Below are 15,140 nucleotides of genomic sequence, written 5' to 3'. Positions count from 1 at the left end.
CAGCCTGGTCTACAGAGTGAGTTCCTGGACAGCCAGGGCTGCACAGAGAAACCCTGTCTCAAAAAAAAAAAAAAAAAAAAAAAAAAAAAAAAACCACCACCACCAACAACAAAAAACCCAGAGGGAAATAGCATAGGGCGAGAAATAGCCCTGAAAGTCAACACTGAAGGACTGGCTTAGTCAACACTGAAGGACTGGCTTGCCTACTAACACACTGTTCCACACCCCAGGCTTCCTGTTCCCTTGGTTAGTTGTGAGACTGGCGGCTGTAGGAAGAGTAAGTGCACCAGCAGGACAAGGAGAACACTGGCTACAGAAGCAGAGATGCCCTTCTGTGGGTCTCCGTAGGAAGGAAGGGGAGGGCCACAGTGGAAATAGATAGGAGTCAAAGGAAGGTTTGAGTTAAACCAGCCGAATCACAAACACCAGAAGAATCACAACTTGCAGCTGGTTAAGACGCCAAGAGGACCTGGTAACAGAGACTTAGGATCTGAAAGAAAAGGTCAGTGCTGGGGGTAGCTGCAGCTCAGTAAGACTTTCTCCTTGGGAAATGTCTGTTAAGCTCTACTGCTCTTCTATGTTTGCTTCTAAGGTTGCTAACTCACAGAGACCGTTTCCAAGAAAACCCCCACTTATCTCAAAGAGACCCCGACATTCCCCTGACAGTTAATCACATGTAGCTACAGTTCTTTCCTGTGTTTGTGAGGACAGCTTAGTGTGGTTAACAGCACCTGAGCCATCTGCAAGGTAGAGGACGGCAGGTGGGCAAGTGCCTAACAGCTGACAGACAACCATGGGCAGTTAACTAGGAAAGCTGGAGTCAGAAACAGTGAGAAGGCTTCAACCACAACTAAGTGGTGGTCAGCACGTGAAGAACTCATGATCATCCCCTGGTGTTGAGGGCAAATACATAGTGTGCGTCCTCAGCTGGCTCAGCCCGTGACAGCTAGAGAACTGGGCCTTCTCAGCAACCACTTCAACCTTTTTTCAGTTTCTGCCAAAGTCATAAAAGATCCTTAAATGAGGAATTTTAACAGCTTTTTCTAAGGACACCGCCATTACCAGAACCACCTCCTCCTCTTCCTCCTCTACCACCACCAGCACCTCCTCCCAACTCAAACCAAGCTTCTCTCACTTTTCCTCAGTTTCTCACTTAACAAAACATGCTGCTCTGCTAAGTCCCCTAGATGTCTCACTGGTGGGAGAAAGTGCAGTCTGGAGTCACTGTCCCATGGACCTTCAGGGACCCTAGGTCCTTGAGTCAAGCAGGGCCATGCCACTCTGCCTGCAGCCGTGTACTGAAATGGAGACACGCTGTGTGCTCTGGACCAGGGTACAACACTCTTCAGAAAGCGGCCGACTCACCAGCTGTCTCCTGTTCTTCTTCCACGTCTCTGCTTTCCGCTTTGAATTCATGTTCTGAAATGCTAATTTCAACAAGACATAAGTGTAACCAGAGGGGGAAACTGACCATGCCTACATCTAAAACTCCCGAAGCTCAGGAGAGGGAGGGGGGAGCCTCCCTTCCTCACACAGACAAAGTTTCAAAAGTACAAAGTATCAACCAAAGAAAAAACGCAAACTTACAGAAGTCACTTGGCGGGTTATGTGTGAGGTTTCTGTAGAATTCAGTCCTGTGAGCTTTCTTTAACCCCGTGCACAAACCAAAATCAGACAGCTTTACATGTCCCTAAAGCAACGACAAATTCCAGTAAGTCACACTACGTTAACTCTCACAACAACAACAAATTCTGATAAGCTTTTAATGCAATTATTACAAAAATCCAAACAGAACACCACATATAAATGATATGTGAGATTATGTATGTTTGAGGATTTAAAAAAAAAACAAAAACAAAAACAAAGGGAAAACAGGGAGTTTTTAAAGCCATTTCTCCATGATGTTACTCCAGAGGTCACTTTCTGTACTGTCTAAGAAAAAACTTCATTAACTCAAAAGAACCTAAACCACAGCTGCTATCTGCAACCAGGACACTAGTGGCACTTTATGGCACAGCCAAAGCCCAGGACACACACTCTCCTCCTCACATGCCTTGGCATCCAGTAAAAGGTTGTCTGGTTTGATGTCCCGGTGGATGAAGCCCAGCTGGTGAATTGCATCTATCGCCAAGACAGTCTCTGAGATGTAGAACTGTGTCTCCTCTTCTGTTAAGGTGTCCTTCTTCATCAGTAATGTCATCATGTCACCTGAGAAAGACAAAGTACCAACTTATGAAAACAGACTACTGTTGTTTGTTTTTGAGCTAGGGTCTTGGGTAGCCTAGGCTGGCTTAGAACTCACAAAGCAGCTAAGAACAACCTTAAACATCTCATCCTCCTGAGCCCATCCCACTTACTCACCTTCCCAACGTCCTTAATAAAGCTGCCTCTGCGTTGCTCACTCGATGCTGCCTGCAGCTTTAACCTTCACTGGAGTGCGACAGTGAACCCTGAGGCCTCAGTCTCAGATCCATCTTTTATGACTTCAATAACTGTGCATGGAACCCTGGCACTGCTATAATGGGCATGCAGTAGCACACACCCAGCTTAACGGGAATGCTCTTCTACATTTTCTTAGTATGTACAGACTATGTCAGATTTTCAGTTTTATGACTTGCCCAGTACCTGCAAACACCCTGAAAAATGCATGCCATGGTACAATGGGGCGCTGCAGAGCTATCAGGAGCAGAGCTGCAGTTCATAAACGTGAAGAGTGAACAAGCACGCCTAGAAACCAGCATCTTGTCTTACTGTTCTATATTCAGGCTTACTGTACTTTACAGTGGGCTACCATGAACACAGAATGACACAGTATTTAACATGTCAGCTTAATAGTCCTTCAAACTCACATGATTTGGGGCCAAATCACCTGCCATTATTCTGAAAGTAAATACTGAAAAACAATGGTTATGTATAAACTTCGGTAGTCAAACTAGCTGACATTATTGCTGCATATGCAGATGAACTCCAGTCTGTCTGTCACTACCTCCAGGAAGAAATTCCATGATGAGATAGAGATTCCGCTTGTCCTGAAAACTGTAGAACATCTTCACCACCCAGGCTCCATCTGCTTCCACCAAAATGTCTCTTTCTGCTCGGATATGAGCCACCTAGGTGAATATATTTTGAAAAGATAATAGACCTCTTCTAATTATCCATGCCTAACAGTCATGCAGGAAATCTGTAGTTTTAGAAAGTATTGAAACATACAGATGTTCATGTTCTCATTAAATATGCAAAACCAAGGAGCAGTTTGTTTTAGCTTATCTCTTTAAGCCTCAAGGGTGAATGGATTTGCAACTCTGTAAAGGCAGCAGATTCTTATTTGCTATGTAACAGGACTAGTGTTCTTCTAGAAGAGGCATCAGGAGTGTTCCTGTGCCTGCCCTTCCTGCAGTCACCAAAGAAGAAAGCAATCATTAGAAGCTAAAACCTATGGGAATTTTTTTATCTTGAATAGAACCACAATTAGGCAAAGGCTTCTATGCTTACAGCCTCCACCCTGTGTTGTTCTCTAATAGCAGCTGAGCAAACTAACACAGAGATTATAAAACTGAAGATACTGAAATTTAAATCTAAAAATTGAAAACATTAAAATAGACTATCAAATTTAGTAATTACCTAGCACACTGGATTTCTTTTTATCATTCTCAACATTAACACTATTCTGAGCCCTCGTCACAGGAGGCCCTTGGTGCTGCATACGTGGTGAGACACACCTGTTCTTTCTCAAGCATGTCAGCTTTCCTCAGGATCTTCATGGCATAGATGTGCCCCGTGTCTTTCTTCTGGACCAGCCGCACCTAGAGCACAAACATAAATGCTGTAACAGTGGAAGGAGCTTCCTTTGCTGAACCCTGGAATTTATAATATCAAAGAAATTACACCTACACACACACACACACACACACACACACACACACACACTTATGGGAGGTGGGGGGTCTCATGTATTCCCAGCTGGCCTTGAACTTATTATTCTGTAGTTGAGGATGAGCTTGAACTTCTGATCTTCCTGCCTCCATCTCCCAAGTGCTGGGAATACTGAGGTATGCCATTACCCCTGGTTCCTATGGTGCTGAGTCAGACGCAGGGCTCTGTGGATACTAGGCAGGCATTCTTACCAACTGACTCAGGACCTCAGAACCTAGTAACTACATTTAAACAGCTTACGACGTCTACTTTCAGCAGTGGTGACCTGAACAGAGCAGCTCACCTCTCCAAAAGCTCCTCTTCCTATAACCTTCAGAGACTCAAAGTCATCCAGGCCAAGTCTGGTCCTCTTAAGACGTAAGAACTCTGTTTCTTTACGAGCATGCTGCGATCGACGTAACTTTTTCTATTAAACAAGAATTTAAAAGATGATTTTTAAACACGCTGTTTCAAAGGCATGTGTAATGCTGGTGGCTGGAGATGGTGCAGAGGCTAAGGTGTGTGGTGCTCTTGCAGAGCACACAAGCTCAGCTTCCAGCACCCACATTCGCCTCCAGCGCACTCTGGCCCCTCAAGCATTGCACTCTCATGCACAAATCTACACCCATACACATATAACTTTAAACAAATAAATGAATAGAGGTATACCTTAATTATTATATGTTTGTCAATAATCTATTTTCCTAAAACAAGTATTTATTAAGCAAGGGAAGAATTTAAAAGTCTTAAAAAAAATTCTTTTTTTTTTAAAAAGACTCATTCATTCATTCATTCTATATAAGTTCACTGTAGCTATCTTCAGACACTCCAGGAGAGTGAGTCAGATCTCATTACAGATAGTTGGGAGCCACCAAGTGGTTGCTGGGATTTGAACTCAGGACCTTCGGAAGAGCAGTCAGTGCTCTTAACTGCTAAGCCATCTCAGCAGCCTCCAAGAAAATATTCTTTAAACAACTGTCAAGTCTGTATCCTTAGAAGTAGACTTTATGGACTATAATGTCTTCAGCAGTTTACTATAGATGTAAATCACTGCCTTCTGAGTGTGACTGAACTCACAGAAATAAGGCCTAGAAAACACAAACGAGGAGCACTCTGACGTGTATACATTTACTCTGACATGGGCTGGCTGGCTGGCTTATTTATTTATTTATTTTTGAGACAAATCTCACTGAGTAGCTCAAGCTTGCTTGCTTGCTTATTTATTTGTTTGTTTGTGAGACAAATCTCACTGAGTAGCTCAGGCTTGCCTCCTGTCCCAGCTCCTGAGTGCTGAGATTACAGCACCAGGGCTCTGATTCTTCTGTCATTTATTGTTAATTTGTCAGGAGATCTCCAATTCTTTACTTTCCAGGTGCCCTCACAGCTACTGAAACCCGTGACTCAAAAGTCACATGGGAACAGCAGCACTTCCATGGAGATTTACTTAGAGTAAAACTGATTCTTGCATAAACTTCAGCAAACAGCTTAAAACGTCATACAACTTTCTAAAGACATAAAATTGCAAAATAATTGGGCCTGGTGGCACACACCTTCAATCCTAGCACTCAGGAGGTGAGGCAGATAGATCTCTATGATTTCCAGGTCAAGAAAAAACCAAAACCAACAAAACAAACAAACAAATCAACCCCCTAAACCCTCCAGTCAGAACACCCACAGCAATAATGATTCAACAAGATAACAAAGTAAGAACTATTAATTAGCAACATTTTTTTTTTGTTGTTGTTGTTGTTGTTTTTCGAGACAGGGTTTCTCTGTATAGCCCTGGCTGTCCTGGAACTCACTTTGTAGACCAGGCTGGCCTTGAACTCAGAAATCCGCCTGCCTCTGCCTCCCAAGTGCTGGGATTAAAGGCCTGCGCCACCAGACCCGGCTAATTAGCAACATTTTTAAATACCTGAAGGTTGCATTTGGAAATCATTAATTTTCTTGTCCTAACCTCACTGACCTCTCATCTAATAAAATTCAAGTTCATGATACAGGGATAGTTCCCGAGGCAACACATATGGAATAAGGAAGTCACTCACTGAAGGTATTCAACTCAAGTACAGTGGCCCCATCAGCCTCTCACAGACTGAGCACAGGTGACAAATTACAGCACTGCTGTTACCTCAGGCACAGGCTCCCAATACAGCTTGCAGCTGAGCCACTCCCTGTCCTGCTCCTGTCTGTCTAACTTTAGATGTCTAGTTAGGTGTCTAATTAAAAGTCTGGGTAACAGAGGAAGCGGCAAGCAAGAAATTATGCCAGGAATTCACACAGCTCAATGAAGGTACATTAAAACATTTTATTTTACATTTATTTTATGCATCTAGATATTCTGTCTAAATGAATGTCTGTTATAATGTCAAGTCAATGATTGTAAGCTGCCATGTAAGTGTTATGAATTGAACTTGAGCCCTCTGCAAGAGCAGCCAGTGAACTTAACTGCTGAGATATCTCTCTAGCTCACAATTTCATTTATGTGGTGTGTGTGTGTCTGTGTGCACGCGCGCGTGTGTGTGCATACTCATGTGCATGCATGTGTCTGGGCAGGAACAACACAATAAAGGAAATGAAGATACAGCAAACACTGCTTTATCAAAACTACCCATATCTAGCAGTTACATGCTAGTTTAAAAAGTAAACTGCACTTATCTTGGAGTTGGGAAAACTTTACCTTTAAATAGTTTAATACAGCTGAAATCACATCTATATCATTATAAAGGCAAAGGTGGGCCTCACAGCACAATGTGGTCCACGGTGTGCATTACACCATTCCTCATAGAGCACAGGTCCCAGGAAACCCTACTCAGTGACTTTAGCCCTTCGGTCAGTACTGCAGTCTAGGGGTAGATGAAGCAACATCGGAGTTTTAAAGCCCATGAAAAGCCCTTACTGCATCTGCACAGAGTGTGTACCAAAAGCCAAGGTCTCTGTGTGACGCCCTTCCCTCCTGCTGCTTCATGGCTCTCTTCTGCAGCTTAAATCACTCATTTCGGTTTTCCATTAATAAACATCCATTTTTGATGATTCTTGTTAATTAGTATATATTCTCCCCGTGTTTTGAATCAGTCTCATTCTGTAGCTGAAAAATCTTTTGTCTCTCCCTCCCTAGTACTAAGATTACAGACTCCATTCCTTTTCAAATGGTTAAGAGTCTCAATCTGCAAGATGCGAAAGTGTTTATAAAACAGAAAGGGTATTTCAAAGTTCTGAGATATTAAAGGGTTCCACTAACAACTTCTTGGCCATTATTTGTTGTAAATGGTCACAATTTAACGGTTTCACAGCTCACTCATGAACTATTTCACAGATCATTTTCTATTATAGAATGAATTAAGGTTATTAGTTTTCATTAGAAATCTACACTAGAAGGAAACTCTGTCAGTGAAGTGCTTACCTCAAAGACACAAGGACCTTCCTTAGTTTAATATTCACGATCTAAGTATAAATGCCCAGTATGACGGAGCATGTACAAGCTCAGCACTAGGAAGGCACAAAACAGGTGTGTCTCTGAGGCCAGCCGGCCAAGCAGCCAAGCCTACTTAGTGAGTTCCAGGTCAACAAGGAGGTAAACAGTAGACAGTAGACAGTACTGCTGAGGACTCACCCCAGGCTGTCCTCTGGGCACCACATGCACTCCACATCCACATTGCTTAGGAAATATTAAAGTTTTGTTTTGTTTTGTTTTTAAGAAATTCCAATCCCTTATACTGATAGTTTCAACACCAAGGTTGAGAGAATTTGTTGTTCTCTACACAACATCTTCAAGGCTCTAGCACAGGGCCTAACAATAAACACAGGCATTTTAAAGCATCTCTACAGAAAAAAATGGGGTGTTTAAAACAGGTACTATGAACCATCGACTTTTAGAAGCAAAATGAGTTGACATTTTCTACACGCTATTTACAAGAATTAAGAAAAAAAAATCACTAATGCCCACCAGGGGGCACTACAAAGTCAGGCCTTCCCAGACAGTGCCTGACTCCCAAGTAACCTTCTCATCACTTGGCAATAATTTTAAAAGCAGGCCAATTTATACAAAAGTCCAGGCTTCCAGATCTTCTTGCACAACAGGGACCTAGCCACACTGGGCTAATCTGTCACCCGACATGGGCAATCCTGAGCTCTTGATATCTAACAAATGGGCAGGTCTTCATTAACATAAAGTGTGAGGAACAAACATGAAAAAACCTGTTTCTTCATCCTCCTTTTTCTTTCCTTTCATTTTTTTTCCCCTGAGACTTGGTCCTTCTATACAGTGCATGCTATCTTTCAGTGGAGTGTCCACTGTGTTCAGCATGGACATCTGTTTTGGTACCCTTTCCCTAGACTTCAAGATCCTGTGTTTAATATTTCTAACAGTGAGTTCCAGGACAACACAAACAACACAAAAAAGACTTCTATATCAGCACAATTATTACTAGCTAGAAAAAAAGTTTTAATATTAGTGAGACAAATAAGGAAAGATCGGCTCACCTTTCTCTATGAGCTAGGATGAAGCCCTTAAATTACTGCCTCACAATAAAATTTAACAAGATGGGGCTTTAAGACATGCATTAAATTTATATAAACAGTAACTTTAAGTGTATGTTTGTCTTCCAGCCTTCCTAAGAGCCCAGCTAGACGGATGGCACAGAGCTAAGGCAGCTAGCTGCAGGGCCGATTAACTCACTTGGTCAGTGTCTTCAGTTCAAGCTCCTTTCTGACCACTGAATGGTCAGTAAGCCTAGGTTATAACTCATTCTCATCTGGATAATAAAGCTCTTTTTAGTAACTAACCTAAAGCTAGCTTTCCATGCCTTCAGCTTCCCTCACCACTTTAGCATGCATGGTCACTATTGCTGTATACAGTGCTGTTTATGAAGTAACTTCTTCCCATCAAGAACGATTCAAATCAATTGCTACAACTCCAATAAATCTTTTCTGAGTGCCTGTATTGGGAGAGAGTCTATGTATTTTCAAAGTTTGCTATATTCTGTAATGTTTACATATTTTTGACTTACTGGGTGGCGGCTGTTGGAACTCAAACCAGGGCTATGCAAGAACTCTGTCCTGAACTATATTAGCAGCCCCTATAACGTATACAAGTTTTCATGCACGTGTGTGCCCCCTGCAAAAGCCCTTCGCCTTTCTCAGCAAGACCACATCTCCAGAGCCTTCCCAAACAGCGCCACCAACTGGGAAGCAAGCATTCAAACACCCTAGACTTCAGGGAGCAGGGTACGACATCTCACCAAAACCACTACATGCAGGAAGGATATGCCAGACTTGTTTTCAGAGTGCAGAAAAACGGGGCGGCATAAGGAAGAAACCATTTCAAGATAGTCATTCATCAGTGAGCTACAAGGAAACCTTAGAGAGTAAACAGTTTTAAAATATTCAGAAATAAATGTGAGAAGAAGGAATCAATGGGTAGTGCCCACCCCTGACCCTGTCCTGCTCATCCAGAGTGGCGTGGATGGATGGATGGTGTCCAGCACTGGACCCTTTCCTGCACATCTAGAACAGGTGGATGAATGTGCCCAACACTGGACCCTGTCCCAAATCCCATAATGCTGTGAATGGTGTTCAGCAAATGTATGTTCTTGAGGGCCAAGGCCATTTCCTAAGGTACCCATGACAGCAACACAGTAAGAAGCCACACTCAGATGGAGAAGCCTACCCTAGCCAACCCACACATCAGCTGATGGATAAGGGAACTCACTGGGACACTTCCGTTTAGTATAGTTGGTTACATTACCTCCTCATCTGCCAATCCTTCTTCTTCCATAGCCACTTCTAACTTCTTCTGCCTTTCCAAAGAAAAAATAGACTTTTAAAATACATTTCTATTTCCATTTAAGATATAAGTTATTTATCCAAGGCAACCACTGGGCATGCTATGCTAAGGAAATCTTTCAAACTGGACCAAGATTCGACTCTTTACTATGATCAGTATTCCTTCTCAGAGACACTAGGATTTAGCATTCTGTGCTGACCAACACTTCACTGCTTTTTCTCCCAGCACAAGATGACTTTGTGTGAGTCTTAAGCTCAACTTGCCAACTCAGGAAAGACCCTGGTGGCAAGCGTATGTACTTATTAAAATTCTTTGGAAACTGAAAAGTCATATACGTGTAGAAATAACCATCGATCATAACATTTGCTTTTCTAGCAACAGCCAAGTTCAGTTACTTGGTTTTTTTTTTGTTTTTTGTTTTTTTTTCTTAACATGGAGTTAGTTAGGCTAAGCATTTCTGATGAGGACTGTGGAATGCATTTCGCTACTCACTCTTTAAGTGAGTACTATTTCATGTCTATAGTGTTGGTTTCCCTACTATGTGTCTAGACAGCTCATCTGAATTATCTTTGCATTATGCCAGAAGACCAACATGTCAAAGATGGAAGACTTCAACTACCAGAGTGGTATGGACCAGCCTTGCCATCTATCCACTTATCCCAGCACTTGAGAAGCAGAGGCAGAGGCAGGAGGATCACAGAAAGTCTGAGGCCAGCTTGGCCTGTGACACTGCCACATGGCAGAGCAGCTATAGCTCAGGATATTCAGCACCTGCTATGTCCTTCTCTGTATCTCCTCCTTCTTATATATGTGAACTGTGTTCTTCCTTTAGAGCTCTGTTCCAATGTCACTGATATCTGGGAAGTTCTCCCACTGCCCTAGTCAGTGCTCTTTTTTGGTTCCTCACTGCCTCGCCAATCCCTCCTGGAGCTTCTGTGTACACTGCTCCCACATCACACTTCTAAGTTTCACTGAGGCAAAATGGCATGCAGTTCTTTCTTCCTATTTTCACTAACACAGTGCAGCACCTCCGATGTTATGCATTAGCAATTTCTAAAGCATCTTGGTAAAGGACAGCACAAAGACATACCATAATGCCACAGCTGGAAAGATCTGTTTGAAACACAAGTGACATGTGTGCACATGTGCACAAGACTCTGGAAACCCAGGAAATGAAACAAGCAGCCAGGTGTTCTGTCAGTGCGGGAAACTTTAAGACCAAGAGCAGGACTCCCATCTAGTCACAGAAAACTAAAGTTTTAGCCTTACCGTACCTGGTTTCTCTTTCTTCATGCTGTAAAATTAGGTTGCTATAAAAATTCTCCAGTGTGAGCTTGGCCACAGTTACTCTTTCCCGGGTATGGTTGCTCATAGGAAAGGTAGTTGTTGCCCCTGCCGTCATTGCCATAGTAACTGGAACTGAAATGACATTAAAATCAAGTTCTTTAGCAGTTTTTTAAAAACAAACTTCTAGTTTTATCAAACTTTTAAGATGTTTAACTTCTATTAAGAATAATTCTACAAGTTGATGCCCACGGTCATCTATAGGATAGAACACAGAGACCCCAATGGAAGAGCTAGAGAAATTACCCAAGGAGCTGAAGGGGTCTGCAACCCTATAGGTGGTACAACAATATGAACTAACCAGTACCCCCAGAGCTCGTGTCTCTAGCTGCATATATAGCAGAAGATGGCCTAATCAGCCATCGTTGGGAAGAGATGCCCCTTGGTCTTGCAAACTTTATATGCCCCATACAGGGGAAGGCCAGGGCCAAGAAGTGGGAGTGGGTGGGCAGGGGAGCAGGGTGGGGGGACGGTATAGGGGACATTCAGGATAGCATTTGAAATGTAAATGAAGAAAATATCTAATAAAATAAGTTAAAAAAGAATAATTCTACTATTAGTTAACCAGCCAAGTTTCTTATTATAAATAATTCAAAACTAATACTAAACAGGTGCATGCCAGGTATGGTGGCTTACACCAGCACTAAGCACTCCCAAAAGATGCACAGGTCCCAAAGTTAAAGAAATTAACTCTGTCCTGGAAAAATCAGGAATTAATTATAGAAAGATGTACTGGTGGCAGTCTACATATTAATAGGCACACTGCTCACAAAAGGCCTATGTGGCAGTGCTCAAAACAAGGAAGTATTAATCCATTTTGTTGATTTATTGATCACTTTTCAAACTTTTTAAGATTCTGCCAATAGTTACATTCCCAATAAATATGTCTCTTAAGCTAGAATGTAGTTTTGATGGTAAGCACAGTCTCTGCTGCATAAATCCCGTGAGACTTGCCGTGCCCTGTCAGACATTCAAGCAGGCATATGTGCATGCAGGTCTAAGTTTTCGGGATAGAGTCATGAATGCTCTTTGCATTCTGAATTGTTACTGGGACAGCATAGATTTAGCATAATTTCCCAGACTCTGAGGCACATTTCATTTTCAAATGAAGCTTAAATGCCTGGATAGTATATGTCCACTCAGAGGCAAGCAAATGCCAACTTTGAGGAATCACTTATATGAAACCTTAGGAAAACAAGGAATTTGGTGAAACAGCCATTTCACAAGGACAGCTCTACAGGCCACCATGGTACTGTTTCTGAAACACCTGCCTACTATAGGCTTTGATAAGCCAAAAAGACGAGCGTAGCACATACATTAAAGGAGTTTTAATACCTAGAATAGGGTCCTAACAGACCAATAGACACAATAGAAACAATAGAAAGAGCTTGCTAGATGAACATCTCAAGCTCCCACGGCCAGCAAACCTTCCACCACCCACCACTTCAAACACAGGAAGACATGGGGCTCTGCCTGCAGACCTGAGCAGAGCTGGAGGCCAGGGATAGTGAAGAAACAAAGAACTCCTGTTCAACAGGCACAGATTGGAAATGTGTAATTTAACTGTGGTGAACTTTTGTTTCCCTCATCTCGTGAACTTAAGAAGACAGTGTACTACATTAGCCTCAAACCCAGTACAAAGGTATTGTGTGACTGGTTAACTCTCCTTAATGAAAGGCTGACCCCAGCCCGTGTTTAAATCCTTTCATGTCGTCTCCTGCACATACCACATCAGATTAGCTTATAAAGTGTAGCTGGTCGTCACCAGAGATGGGCATCTCAGGATAACTATGTTTTATTCACTGATGGAGGGCTTACAACAGCAGCTCTCACCTCATCCTTAGAACAGGGAACTAGAGCTTGGGGCAGCTCATACAGCAATGGGAGTCAGGACTAAACTCCAACTTGCTTTTGAGCATTACCCACGGCTTCCCTCATGCTGACAACCCCTCACATGACTTCCCTTAAACCACGTAGATGTGCAGGAATCTCCTGATCCTCTGTGGCTCTAGCCTGTCCCTAACCTTCTCTATGACAAGACATTGCTCATTCTTGGTGGGTGGCCTCTGAATCTGCACATCTCACACACTGGTGTGTATCACTGCCAAACATTTCACACTGCTCTAAATTAGAACTTCTCTAGGCATTGTCTCTCCAACTCCCCTTTGAACACTCACCACCATAACATACCTGACAGAGCAGACAGTAATGAATGATATAAGTGAGAACATCAGGAAGAGATAAAGTTGGAAAAGAAGAAGGTTCTCTGACCCTTGAGATCATGACATCTGACCCCAGCCACCTTTCCCCTGAGGTGACTGCAATGTGTACTCTGCTGATTTCCCAGGCCTTTCTGAGGCCAGGTGAGGTTAATGCATGGGAAATCCATGGAAAGTCAGGGCTGCTCATACCAAGTTAAGGTCCTCTGTAAGCACTGTAGTACATATCTTCATTTAAAAATAATCTGCTGCATGATCTAATAACAGTATTCCTTTAAAAGATAATAATAATAATAATGAGGAGGAGGAGGAGGAGGAGGAGGAGGAGGGCCTCAAGAACTGTCATGGCCACAGACCTGTAAGAACTTCACTGCTTTAACTAAATGCTATACAAAACCATTTTTCAACATAATATTTGTATTGATTATTAGAGAATTTCACATAAAGCACCCAAGTCTTACTTCCCAGTCCTCCCAGATCCACTCTCACCCTTGTGATCCCCAACAAAAAACCACAAGTCTAATTTGTGTTGTCCATATAGTCACTGGAACATGGTCAAACTCCCAGTGTCCAGCACCTTAAAGAAAATTGAGTCCTTCCCCACTCACACCCCCGTCAGAAGCCATCAATTATGAAAAGCTCCGCTTCAGCACCCCTATCACAACTTTAAGACTGCTCTTCAACAGTTTCACGTCTGGACTGCTAGTTTTTGTTGGACCCCATTTTGGCCCTGGTTTGGGCCTTGAGAACAAACCCAAGCCGGCTCAAGTTTTGAGACTGTCTCAGTCACTTCTGTATTGGGGTGACTCAGCAAGGACTGTTTGGTTCTGCCTCTGCCCCTCTGTTGCTGATGTAGAGCTTTGCCATTGGCCCTGTCAGTCACTCCATACCCTCCATCACCCTTCCCGTGCTATGTTTGCCTTCAAAAGGAAAACTTCCTCCTAAGATGCATGCACAGTAAAGCCAGGCCCCCAGGTCTCAGTGATTAGCTTTAACAATGAAGAACTTTTTGTTCTAACCAGACACAGGCTGTCTTTATATATTTTCAATTATACAAAAACTAACAAGTGTTCAAAGTTCAAAGAATGATCTGGATAATCAGTTGTTTTACACTGTAGGCCCACACCTTTAACTGACTCAACACTGGCTTTTGTCTTTTATTAAAGCTCTTCCTCTAGCCAGAAAAACAGAAAGGATACAATCTGTAAGCCTAGAATTCCCAGATTGAGAGACATAACACTAGTGTTCTTTAATTTCCCGTCCACTTAAACAACTGACCCCCAATTCATCAGAGAAATATGACCAACAGTGAAGTACAGCATTTGTTAGTTGAGTTGGTGGGATTCACACACAGATACAGACAGACAGACAGACCCCCCCCACACACACATACACTCACTCACACATGCATGAATATCTATAAATAGAAGTGTGTCCCCATTACCAGCAAACTTCAAAGGCAGAAAGCCTTTCAATTTCATCTCAGTATCTTTGATGCTACTTGTAATGCCCAGCAGTGTTAAGTCTCTTAATCCATCCTGACTTGTGGTACTCAGACTGCAGCCCCAGATGCTGGGTCCCTAATGAAGGAGTGCCAGTCACAGCCTCTTTCCATAGGCATATATGAGGAAGCCAGGAAGCCAGTCAGCTCAAGTCCAACACTATATATTTAAAAACTCAAAATATAATATGTATGTAGATGTCATATGAAGCTTTTTAACACTAAATCTGTAAACAAGGACCTTAATAAAGACAATAAATGAAAAGCTTAAAATATAGAAATGTTCAATGTTACTAGCCAATCAAAGCACAGAGATACCGCAGGATACAGGATGCTCTTTGCAGTGGAGGAGTGCTCCTTCAGATGCTGGCAGTGAGGCAGA

General features: G+C 42.6%; 1 protein-coding gene across 3 annotated transcripts in view; it reads right to left on the bottom strand.

Moving 5' to 3' along the window:
* Stk38l (serine/threonine kinase 38 like) overlaps positions 1-15,140 on the bottom strand; it is a 53,585-nt gene that overhangs the window by 8,375 nt on the left and 30,070 nt on the right. For all 3 annotated transcript variants that reach the window (XM_021190598.2, XM_029535331.1, XM_029535330.1), the window contains exons 2-9: positions 10,969-11,113; positions 9,656-9,707; positions 4,217-4,339; positions 3,720-3,803; positions 2,987-3,110; positions 2,054-2,208; positions 1,588-1,690; positions 1,366-1,427 (exon numbers count right to left, since the gene is read on the bottom strand). In XM_021190598.2, the coding sequence (XP_021046257.1) occupies positions 1,366-1,427; positions 1,588-1,690; positions 2,054-2,208; positions 2,987-3,110; positions 3,720-3,803; positions 4,217-4,339; positions 9,656-9,707; positions 10,969-11,102 (837 nt within the window). In that variant the 5' untranslated portion in view covers positions 11,103-11,113. The remainder of the gene's footprint in view (positions 1-1,365; positions 1,428-1,587; positions 1,691-2,053; positions 2,209-2,986; positions 3,111-3,719; positions 3,804-4,216; positions 4,340-9,655; positions 9,708-10,968; positions 11,114-15,140) is intronic.

The sequence above is a fragment of the Mus pahari genome, chromosome 2 (genome assembly GCF_900095145.1).
Source record: "Mus pahari chromosome 2, PAHARI_EIJ_v1.1, whole genome shotgun sequence".
Lineage (NCBI taxonomy): Eukaryota > Metazoa > Chordata > Mammalia > Rodentia > Muridae > Mus > Mus pahari.
The sequence above is the reverse complement of the archived record's forward strand: the minus strand, read 5'-3'. Positions and strand labels throughout refer to the sequence as shown.